Source organism: Camelina sativa, chromosome 17, assembly GCF_030686135.1.
Source record: "Camelina sativa cultivar CO46 ecotype springtype chromosome 17, ASM3068613v1".
Lineage (NCBI taxonomy): Eukaryota > Viridiplantae > Streptophyta > Magnoliopsida > Brassicales > Brassicaceae > Camelina > Camelina sativa.
The window spans coordinates 13,206,990-13,219,182 of NC_141896.1; the positions used below are offsets into that span (position 1 = coordinate 13,206,990).

General features: G+C 39.2%; 1 protein-coding gene across 1 annotated transcript; it reads left to right on the plus strand.

Moving 5' to 3' along the window:
• Positions 1 to 8,937: 8,937 nt before the first annotated feature.
• On the plus strand, positions 8,938 to 10,303 carry LOC147923640 (uncharacterized). Its single transcript, XM_087496505.1, has 3 exons — positions 8,938 to 9,144; positions 9,234 to 9,464; positions 9,575 to 10,303. Exons 1-3 carry the CDS (start codon positions 8,938 to 8,940, stop codon positions 10,301 to 10,303), a joined length of 1,167 nt encoding a protein of 388 aa, XP_087352631.1.
• Positions 10,304 to 12,193: the final 1,890 nt, after the last annotated feature.

Here is a 12,193-nt window from a genome sequence, read left to right on the forward strand (position 1 = left end):
CCTCCTCGTGGAACTCTGGACCACACACTCGCTGGCCTCGGGACCCGCCCCGACCATGATCACGACCACGTCCCCATCCACGACCAACAACTCAAACACCTTTAACCACTGCACTTCCAAGAACAGAGGCTAAGAAGCAATCTTAACATAACAAAAACAACTTAAATTCACCGTGGATTCACACTGTAGGCTCAAAGAAGATGTTCTAGGACTTCATGCCACACACAATTGACTAACTCACATAATCAATCAAAGCATGCAAATTCCAAACATCTACAGCACAAAGCCTAGTGAACCCAAACCTAGAACCGTAAGGGCTCTGATACCAAACTGAAATGACCCGACCCGTTTTTAAAAAAAATAATAAATAATAGTAATAATAATAATAATAATAATAATAAGTAAACTACACTAGTGGTCTCATACCCACTAGCCACTTAACCACAATCACAATCAACAGCGGAAATAACCAATACCGATAACCAATAAATATCCAATAATAAGATAATAATTATATTATGAACAATATCCAAAATTCAACCAACTGGAATCATAGAACCAGCAACCTAGCAATGTTTCTAATGACCCAACTCTAGCAACCTAGCAATGCCAGAAAACAACTAATCGGGTCCCTAGAACATCCTCCTCTTCATTGCCTTGATTCCACGATCACAATTTGCCTTTACCTGCACCACAAACACAAATTACTACGCATGAGTATTTTATAAACACTCAGTAAGGCAATCCTCCCATCTACTGGGCTATACACACAAGCAGTAGAGACATCTCTAACCATCAACCAACAATTAACAATCAACAATAACAAACCAGGACTCTGCATCGACCGACACCAAGCATGCATCGACCGACACCAGTTGGGGTTGCATCAACCGACGCATGATATGCATCGACCGATGCAAGGTTCACTTGCATCGACCGACACTCCCATTGCATCGACCGATGCATGCTCGACATAGCACAAAACCCCTAGGTTTTACGCGCCGTCGCACTTGCATCGACTGATGCACATGCCGAGCATTGTTTTCCCCCGTAGCTTCTCGTCGGATCTTCGTTCCTACAACCACAAAACTCGATTCCAAGCCACAACAAAGCTTCCTAACGTCCCAAATAACAATCTAACAAGCGTAACAACACATAAACAAGCAAATCAGAGAGATCTCCAGCTTAGATAAGCTATGGTCATGCACATACCTTTGCCAAAACGATTCTGAACCTCAAACAAGCAAGAAAACACTTCCAGGAAGCTCCTACAACGATCCCAGCTACAGATCTCCACAGGAACAGCCTCAAATTCCCAAAATCTCACCAAGAACACTTAGAACTCTTTTTCTCTCTTCCTTTCTCTCAAAAACGGCTAAACTCACCTAATGAGACAAAAACTCGAGTTAAGGGTTTTTCTAACCCAAAACGCAGCGTTTAACTTAAACTTGTCCGCAGAAAACCAACCTTGCATCGACCGATGCAATTAGTGCATCGACCGATGCAATCCCTAAATTGGGATTTCGGTTCGCGGATGTTACACCACTAGCTTTCAATGTTTGCACTTGTTAGTTTTGCACCTTTTTGTTTCACATTTTTTTGTTTCACACCTCGTTGTTTTTATATATATACAGATTTTTATGTACTTTAAAATAGTTTTTGTTCTTTGAGCATTATTAATGATCTCACCCTTTGTCAATGATCTCAAAAGTTGCAAAGTTTCGATCTTACAATTGTATTTCTTTGTTGCACCCCCAGTTTTCCATGTTGGCACCTATTAGTTTTCACGCCCTTTTGTTTTACACCTCTTTGTTAATATAAAGATGCAATTTTTTGATCCAACAATTGTGTTTTTTTCGTCATACCCCTAGCTTTCAATGTTTGCACTTGTTAGTTTTCGCATCTTTTTGTTTGACATCTCTTTATTTTCACACCTGTTTGTTTATATATATATATATATAGATTTTTATGGACTTTGAAAATAAATTTTATTCTTTTAGTATTATTAATGATCTCACCCTTTGTTAATGATCTTAAAAGTTGCAAAGTTTCGATCCAATAATTGTGTTTCTTTGTCGCACCCCTACCTGTCCATGTTGGCACCCGGTAGTTTTCACACATTTTTGTTTATACACCTCTTTTTTTATATAAAGTTGCAATTTTTTTTTCCAACGATTGTGTTTCTTCGTTGTACCCCTAGCCTTCAAGGTTTACACTTGTTAGTTTTCACACCTTTTTGTATCAACACCTTTTTGTTTCACACCTCTTTGTTTTCCACACCTTTTTGTTTATATATATATATATATATACAGATTTTATGGACTTTTGAAAAGAGTTTTTGTTCTTGGAGTATTATTAATGATCTCACCTTTGTTAATGATCTCAACAGTTGCAAAGTTTCGATCCAACAACTGTGTCTTTCTTCGTCGCTACCCCCCAGTTTTCCATTGCAACTGTTAGTTTTCCCACCTTTTTGTTTTTACACCTCTTTGTTTATATAAAGTTGCAATGTTTTGATCCAACAATTGTGTTTCTTCGTCGTACCTCTAGCTTTCAATATTTTCACTTGTTAGTTTTCACATGTTTTGTTTTACATGTTTTTGTTTCACACCTCTTTGTTTTCACACCTTTTTGTTTATATATATATATATAAACAGATTTTTATAGATTTTGAAAAGATTTTTTGTTTTTTGAGTATTGTTTTACACCTCCAAATTTTTAAAATTATGAGTATTATTTTTTAAATTTTTTAATCAACATGATTCACTCATTTTCGTTAAAATTTGGATTGTTTTATTTATTGATTCTTTCATCAAACTTTTGTTTGGTGTCGTTATCCATTTATACCCGCATCGATAATCGCTTCCAAGTATTAATCTAGGTAATTGATTGTGATTTCTAATTTTTTATAGATTTATATGTTTATATTATAGCAAACTCACTTTTAGGGGTCAATTTAAATATAACGGATGAGATTGTTTTTATTATTTTATCTAACTGTTTAAGTTTGTTAATGATTTTAAAAGTTACAATATTTTGATCCAACAATTGTGTTTATTCGTCGTACTCCCAGCTTTCAATGTTCACATTTGTTAGTTTTCGCACATTTTTGTTTCACTACCCCTTTGTTTATATATATACTAGTTTTAGACCCGTACTACGTACGGACAGGAGGTATAGAGTTTGTAGTATTATAATTAAGCTTATACTGAATAAAATGATTGAAAAATTGTATTTTTAATATAGTTATAATTAGTATAGTAAATTCAGATAAAATATTTTGTACCAATTCAACAAAATAGGTTTAGTGTAGCCTTGTAAAAAAAAGAATGAATTAGATTAACAATGACACTAAAACTACTCGATATGGGGGAATTCATATACATACAAAGAAATTCAACTCCATAATAGAAACAAAAAAGATCTGCACCAACAATAAATAAGTAATTGAATCACCAACCTGTGATTTGTTTTCAATTTAACATCGTTGCTTAGTCGAAGTAAAATATCTTCCTTCATAGATGACATGGCAACAATGTCTTGAGAGAAAGCAAAATCTTGCATGAGAAAATATTGATTCTCGAGGTTGAAGCACCATTCCTTTTTGTAGTGCTTTTTGTAAAAAAACTAATGAAGTATTGTAAACAGTCTAGAGAAAGTGATTCAAATTCAGATACACAAACATTAAAGCCAAATAGAAGTCATTTAGCATTTCTAAATTACACTGGGTGTATTCAACTTGACATTTTAGGTGATTTATATAAAATTTACAAATATTATGTTATTCAATCATGAATTTTAAAAAGTCTCCTAAAATCTACTGTTATTGAACTGATGATTTAAAAATCTACTTTAAAAATCCAATGTTATTCAAAACAGTTTGTGGATTTGGATTTTAATAAGTTTTAGGGATTTTGGAGGATTTATGAGGATTTGTTTAGTTAAAAATACAGAAATCCAAATCTCATGGTTTTAGGTGGGATTTGAACATTTTTTACCCTAAATCATATCAACTTCCCTAAAATCTATCAAAATTTCAAATTTCCTAAATCTCATTGAATCCTCCAAAATCATTGTTTCAATACACCCCTGTACATAAAAAAAGTGGTTATTAATTAAGGATAATGGAGATCGTGGGGATATGGAGAAGAGGAACAAAGAAAAAAAAATGTGGAGAAGGAGTCGTTACAGTTTCGAGTGATTTTTTGTTTTTATTTTTTATTTTCTTTCTCTTTTCTGTCCATTTTTTCAGAAAATTGATTTTGTGTTGGCTGATGTGTCACAATATTATTGGTACAGTGACTTCTGATTTATAAGATAAAGGATATATATATATATATATATATATATATATATATATGTATATATATTTATGGATCTTAAAAATAGTTATTGTTCTTTGAGTATTGTTTAAAACACCTCCAAATTTTAAATTTCTGAGTATTATTTTCTTTCAATTATTAATCAACATTGATTCACTCATCTTTGTTAAAAAAATTTAGATTCTTTTATTTATTGATTCATTCATCTAACTTTTATTTGGTGTCGTTTTCCATCTAACATGTATTGATCATCTCTTCCAAGTATTAATTTAGATAATTAATTGTAATTTCTAATTTTTCATAGATTTATCTTTCAGTTAATTTAGTTGGTTATAGCTATAAGCTCTTTCTCACTGATACTCTTATTATTTTTTTATAAATTTCGATAGAATAATAATTTAAATTAATTAACGTGAATATTTTTCAAAATTGATTATCTGAGTATGATTCAGTAAACCTAAATTTATATATCTTTAACATTATTCTCTTATTGTCAGTGATCAATTTTTCATTTTTATATATACAACAAATATTTTGTTTAACTAATTTTGTTGATTAATCTTAGTCATTATTTATGACTTTTTATATTATACAGTTAAAGAATTACCATAAAGTTTTTACTCAAAATGTGAAATTAACAATGTTAGTCATTTTAGGTTTTCACTTTCCCGTGCAGTGACGCACGGGCCAACATCCTAGTAATCTATATATATAATAGCAATCCAAAAAAAATGCCACCAAAATTTGTTGTTTTTAATCGTACCTTTTGGATAATTTTCCAAAAAAATATCTGTAAAAAAATTTAATTGTGTGTTTATGAAAAGTTGTAATTGTTCATTATAACAGTTTTTTATTGTAAAGTTGCAACTGTTCATTGTAGAGTTGTATTTATTCAAATATTCGTATCTTTTCATCGTGACTCTCTCTCTCTCTCTCTCTCTCTCTCTCTCTCTCTCTCTCTCTCTCTCTCTCTCTCTCTCTCTCTCTGTCGTGAACCTCTCAATCCGAGGAGATTGAATCGGTCGGAATCGTTGGAGATAGAATCGGACGAGATTGGAATCGGAGGAGTCTGAAGGAGATTGAACTTGGACGAGATTGAATTTGGAGTCTAATCAATCGGAGGAGATTGAATTGATTGGAATCAGAGGAGCTTGAACCTATCTCTAATGGTAAGTTTCTCATTCTGATAGTAAGAATTCGCGACGGATTGAGGCTTTAAACGTTGTTTTTTTTTTTGTCTTTCTTTGAGAAATATCTTTCTTCTGTTTTGTAATCGTTGAACATACTCCTCAGTTTGTGAACTGATGATCTTAGTCGATGTAAGTTTCGTATTAGGAACCTGAAATGGAATGCTTACTTCTTGCGTTGAGCTTGTTGTGTGTTTTGCATTTCACCCAAATCCTCTGTTCCTTTTCTTTGATTTCTCTATATAAATATCTGACATGTTATCATTCTCTTGTAAAATCATCGCCATTTAGACCATTTTGCTTACTTTTGAAATCAGATACAATTAATTCAAGATCCTAAGCAACAGATGGAGGAGGTGGTGTTTCGGAGGAGCATATCTCGGGTCATGCTTCCCATCTTTATCATTTGACATCCGGTCTAAAGCAGAGAAGTGGATCTATAACATGATCGATGTCTTGAGAGAGGGAAACTTGCGTTGAACAAACCTCAAGGTAACGCCTGCGAGTCATGTTTTTCTTCATAGCCTTAAACGCCACTGGAATCAAACCATCCATTGGTTCCTTTCTTCTTTTCGTTGCTCTCTCGTATTTTTGTTTTTGTTATGTTTTTGTGTGTGTATATGTATGATTATTGTTGAAGAAAGATTGAAAGAACAATAGTAAAAAGGCAAAACAAGAAGAAGAAAGGAAGGAGGTTTTTGTCTATCGTTTCCCTTTTTATACTTTAGAAATGGTTGTTGATAAAAAAAAAAAAAAAAAAAAAAATTCAAAAATAAGAACCCCGAAATTAGAGTTCACCATTGGAGAGGATAATTTTAATTAAGAGCCTAAAGATTCTTATTTTATAAAAAGTTCACAATATATTGTAAAAAAAAAAATAGAAGAGTCTCAAAAATATATACTACCATTGGACCTTGCCCTTAGTTTCTTCATCAAATTTTATGTTTTTTGTTGAAGATAAATAATTTGAATATTAATATTCAATATTCAACATTATTCTATAATATATAAAAATATTAAAAATGATTATAGCAATACAGAAATTTGATATAACTTAATATATAATTTACAGTCCTAGTTAATAATAATAATTATCCATACATAAAAGTCTTTCAGCATTAATTCTCACCGTTTTACCCCAACAGTAATCGTTGTTATTTCTGTAGAATGATTGTTTCGAAACAAGAGATAAATCTTCTCCTTTAGAACCCTCAAGCAATAAAAACAGAAAGCACTTCTTAACTATGAAAGAGAAGAGTTGTGATTGTGCAAGCCGGTTGTGTTTGATTCCAAGTCCGTTTTAGAGGTTTTGACTCAGTGATTAAAGGGTCCCTGGCCAGTACATGGACTCAGTGAAACAAAATTTTTTGAGTTTCAGGCTTTCAGCAGAAAACACATTCCCCCCGGTAAACTGCCCCCGTGTGTTATGGCATCTTGTTTGGTTGTTTTTATATATGTTTCGATTATGTTAGGTTGCTAGATCCGATTTTCATGTACCATATGTAGGGTTCTCTGACTAAAATTGTCTCTAATGCTTTATTGCTTTCTTGATCAATGATCACTTGCAACTGATCCAGGATCGACCCGTTAACGCTTTTATGCCCAGAACATATTGTACCTAACAAGAACGCGGACTTATAGAGTTATATGTGTCGTTTCCTGCGAAAGTTAAGTAACAGAGTACCTTAAACATACGATGGTCCCATTGCTAACCGCAGGTCGATTGTGTGCAGTCGTAAAAAAAAGCCAAAGGAAGTTCAGAGCTGGAAGCGGAGACAAAAGAACTCCGAAAAAAACTGGGACTTCATCAAAACCTGAAAAGGTTTTCATTATTTCATTTTATTATCAAAGATTTCTAGAAGTATAACTAACAATGCATGTATGTGAATATGCTGGACGAATTTGAGTTGGTTTTTATATTCATCTACAGAATTTAGATCTTTAAAGGTTCTCGTATTTCAGAATTATGAAGACAAAAAAAAAAGCTACTGATCATGATAAAACAAGATAATGGTATAATTTTGACATGATAAGTCATTTCTCATTTGCTAGTTTTGGTAACCCTAGCTGCTTACAAAAGTCCTCGACCATCAGACCATGTCTGTCATGGTAAGATAAGTAAATCTTTTCTCATCTACAACGTTATCGTTCTTTAAGCAGTATTATTTATATCTGGGCGTACAACAAGGCTTGCAAGGGAATGGGAATACATATATATGAAAGAAACAGGAAGCACATGTTGGATATTGGATATGGGTTTCACCCAGCTCTTAACAGGTTTTCCTGCAGGCCCATTATCGAAACAGTCAACCCAAAAAACCCAAGAAGGCAAACCGGCTAAATCCTACTTGTCCGGGCCTATCAAGCTCCTAGACAGGCCCAATTAAGACGGACAGCCCAATAAATGACAGCCCGGATAAGAACGATCGCCGACTTTACTTGAGGACAATCCCACATCGATCCCGAGGCAGAGAGGTGAAACGTCCCATCAGCTATAAATACCAGGGGATCAGCTTGCAGAGAAGGGCAAGTAACATCGGGCAAGAGTCAGGAGTAAATCCGATTCTAAGCTATAGTTCAGTTAGTCATTTTGAGAAGCACAATTCTCTGTAATTAGCCACCCGGCTTATAACGGTTATATTGTAATTCGACGATCTTTGACTATCTTAATAAAAGTCCTTTGTTTCACCCTTTATATTATATCATCCTCGAGCTAGTAGCTATACTAGTTCAACATTTTGGTGCGCATCCAGGGAAACAAACAAGGAAAGCTTTTGAAGAAAGTCCAACATCGACGACAGCACATTTCGAGCAATGGCAGAAAGAGAAACGACGGGCAGCGACGGCTATGTGGCGGACACGCCGGACCGCATCCAGCAGGCCCAAGAGGAGCTTCCAATACCGCCGACCCGGCCCCCGACAACGCCGAACGGCTCGATCGGAGAAGGCACCAGCGCCCTCGACATAGGAGCACTAATGCGAAGCATCCTGGAAAAAATCGACGCCCAAGACAGAAAGACAGAGGAACGATTCGCCACTCTCTCTAGCGTCTGTGCAAAACTACAAGAAAATGCCGAACATCCAGACGGCACCAATAGAGCCGATCCCAATAGCGCCGACCAGAACCAGAGCGGGGAATTGGCCGAACTCAAAAGTCAAATGAAGGATGTCACAAGCAAGATTCCACCAAGCAACCAGCGCGGCACCTGATGTAGACCATATGTTGGAGCAGTCCCAAAAAACTCCATTTACTGCGCGAATCCGTCGGGTCGTCGTTCGCCCCGATTGCAAAATAAAGCACCTACCCTCCGTATAAGGGAGAATCGGACCCAACTCACCATTTGACATCCTTCGAGATCGCAATCCATCGTTGCGAGTTTTCCCCGGAAGAGCTAGACGCTGGAAAGTGTCAGCTGTTCATCGAAAACATGAGCGGCGACGCCCTCGGCTGGTTCTCCTCTTTGCCGCCTGACTCAATCGACAGCTTCCGTACACTCTCGCTAACCTTCTTGAAACAATACTCGATATTAGCCGTCCCCCACCGCGATAATCGCCGATCTCCACAATATCGAGCAAGGGGACACATGAGCCGTTGCGAAACTTTCATGGATAGGTTCAAAAAGATTGCCACACAGGTAAAAGCACCCCATAGCGTTTCGCTTGCAGCCCTTCACAAGGCCCTATGGTACGAATCAACGTTCCGAAAGGATCTCAAGTTGAACAGATTCCCAACTTTCCAAGATGCCCTCCATCGAGCGCGGGAGTCCACATTGAACTGGAAGAAGAAAAAGTCATCTACGACAAAAAACGTGCTTCTACCGGAATTCAAGTGCCAACCGGCAAAGCAAAAGAGGTATACCACGAACCTCGCCAACACCTCGACCAAGAGTACTTCGCGGACAGTAAGAAGCGCGGCGCAACGTACCTCGTCAATGACGCCCCGCCAACCCCCGCAGTCAGTTCGTCAGCTATAGTACCGACGACCCCCCACCAAAAAGGGCAAGAGAAGAGCCTGACCATAACTTGTATTGCGAGTTACATGAATACACCGGACACTCTACGCAGAGTCTTGCAGACACTTACAAAACGCGTTGCTGGGCAAATACCTCAAACGGCGAGGTCAAAGTGGAATTACGCCAGTACAAGAGTAATGCCCCGCGAGGCCGAGGTCGAGGACGCCATGGACATCAAGGACGAGGTCCAAATAACCATTTCAACAATGGACCAGCGCCGAATAACCAGCCCGCAGCTGGCAACCAGGTGGGAGGACAAGAAAACCAACCGGCTGACGCGCCACCACCTCCAGCCCGCCGTAGAATTAATGTCATAAGAGGAAGTCTACCGTACGACCCTAACTGGCCTCGCGCCTTATATCCCGTCCACGACGTCGAGAGAGCCGAACGCGATTGGTTGCCCGGCAGAACACCTATATGCCGATCGTACTCTCCGATCATGTTCGGAGAAGAGGACACTGCCGAGCATCGGACTTCGCCCACTGGACCTGTCGTTGTTGAAATAAACATCGGCGATTGCTTAGTCCCGGATGTGTTGGTCGATACAGGAAGCTCCGTTAACGTCATCTTCCGGAGAGCACTCCCGCAGATAAAAGTCGACCTGCAGTTGACCATGCCCGAAGTACAAACCTTGACTGGTTTCGATGGATGCTCTCTTACCTCTTTAGGAACGGTCATGCTCCCAATGAGGGTCGGTGGTACGGTTCACCTCTTTGACTTCGCAGTCGTCGACCGTCCAAGCGCGTATAAATGCCATCCTTGGGACGCCTTGGCTCCATAAAATGAAAGCTGTGGTTTCCATCTACCATCAATGTGTCAAATTCCCAACGGAGTTCGGCACTTACACCCTCTACGCCGACCCAAACAGCGACCAATGGCCGCCCCGTCGCCGTGTTGACATGATAATGGGAGGATTGACAGCATGTAGAGATTCCGTGCGGTCAATCCGCGACTATGTAAAGGCCGGCACAGCTGCGGTCTGGCCAGTTAAAGTCCCACCCTTTGTACCTCCGATCACGTTCACAGCAAACGACTTGGCTGGAGTCAACTTCCCGCACAACGACCCTCTCGTCATCGAATTACACGTTGGAGAAAGCGAAGTAACAAGGATTATGATCGACATGGGAAGCTCCGTCAACGTAATCTTCCGGGATGTCCTCGACAAAATGGAGGTCAATAATAGAGAAATCAAACCATCGATCAGGCCACTCACCGGGTTCGACGGAAATTACATGATGACGTCCGGCACAATCAAGTTGCCAATTTACGTATCCGACATACCCTCGTGGCACAAGTTTGTTGTGGTCGACAAGCCGGCTGTTTATAACATCATTCTTGGATCCCCCTGGATTCACGACATGCAGGCCGTCCCATCCACTTATCATCAGTGTGTGAAGTTTCCCCTGTCCGGCCAGATATTCACAATCAAGGGTAATCAATCAGACGCTAGGAACTGTTTCGTGATCGAATGCAAGTTACGGAAGGCCGCTGATTTATAGCAATCACAGCAAGCGCTGGGCGCGCCGCCAGCACCTAGCCCCGAGGAAATTCCGAGTCACCACCTGCTCGACGAGGTCAATATCGACGAGAGTGACCCAAAGCGGTGCGTTGGGATCGGTGCTGATCTCGACCCGGCAATAAGAATCGAACTGGTCCAATTCTTGAAGGACAACGCTTCCACCTTTGCCTGGTCTTTTGACGATATGGTTGGAATCAGCATGGACGTCACAAGTCATGAACTTAACGTCGATCCCACTTATAAACCCGTCAAGCAGAAGCGGCGGAAACTCGGACCCGAACGGTCTAAAGCGGTAAATGACGAGGTCAAAAAATTGTTAGATGCTGGGTCAATCATGGAGGTTAAGTATCCTGAGTGGCTAGCAAACCTGGTGGTGGTTAAAAAGAAAAATGGGAAGAACAGAGTCTGCATCGACTTCACGGATCTCAATAAAGCCTGCCCCAAGGATAGCTACCCGCTACCACATATAGAGAGGCTCGTCGAGGCCACGGCGGGCAACGCATTGCTCTCCTTCATGGATGCCTTCTCAGGATATAACCAAATCTTGATGCACACCGACGACCGCGAAAAAACCGCCTTTATCACAGATCAAGGCACGTTCTGCTACAAAGTAATGCCGTTCGGTTTGAAAAACGCGGGAGCCACCTATCAACGTCTTGTCAATAAGATGTTTGCAGACCAATTAGGAATAACTATGGAGGTGTACATCGACGACATGTTAGTCAAATCCGCAAACGCAAACGATCACGTCGAGCACCTGCGAAAGTGTTTTCAAACCCTGAATAAGTATAACATGAAACTCAACCCGGCAAAATGCTCATTCGGTGTGACGTTAGGAGAATTTCTAGGGTATATCGTCACGAAAAGGGGAATAGAGGCAAACCCGAAGCAAATAAAAGCCATACTCGACATGCCCTCGCCGCGAAACAAGCGCGAAGTCCAACGCCTGACCGGCAGGATAGCAGCTTTAAACCGATTCATTTCACGGTCAACCGATAAAAGCTTGCCGTTCTACCAATTGCTGCGATCGACGAACAAAGCGTACGAATGGACCACCGAATGCGAGCAGGCCTTCGTCGAGTTAAAAACTTATTTAACCACCCCTCCCATACTTTCAAAGCCTGAGGAAGGAGAAAAGCTTTACCTATATAT

Bases quoted from the DNA above. Each gene is read 5' to 3' on its own strand.
- LOC147923640 (XM_087496505.1), top strand. From the start codon at position 8,938: ATGAGCGGCGACGCCCTCGGCTGGTTCTCCTCTTTGCCGCCTGACTCA. The intron at 9,145-9,233 runs GTAAAAGCACCC...CAAGTTGAACAG, and splicing joins TCAAAAAGATTGCCACACAG to ATTCCCAACTTTCCAAGATG. The intron at 9,465-9,574 runs GTCAGTTCGTCA...CACTCTACGCAG, and splicing joins ACGCCCCGCCAACCCCCGCA to AGTCTTGCAGACACTTACAA.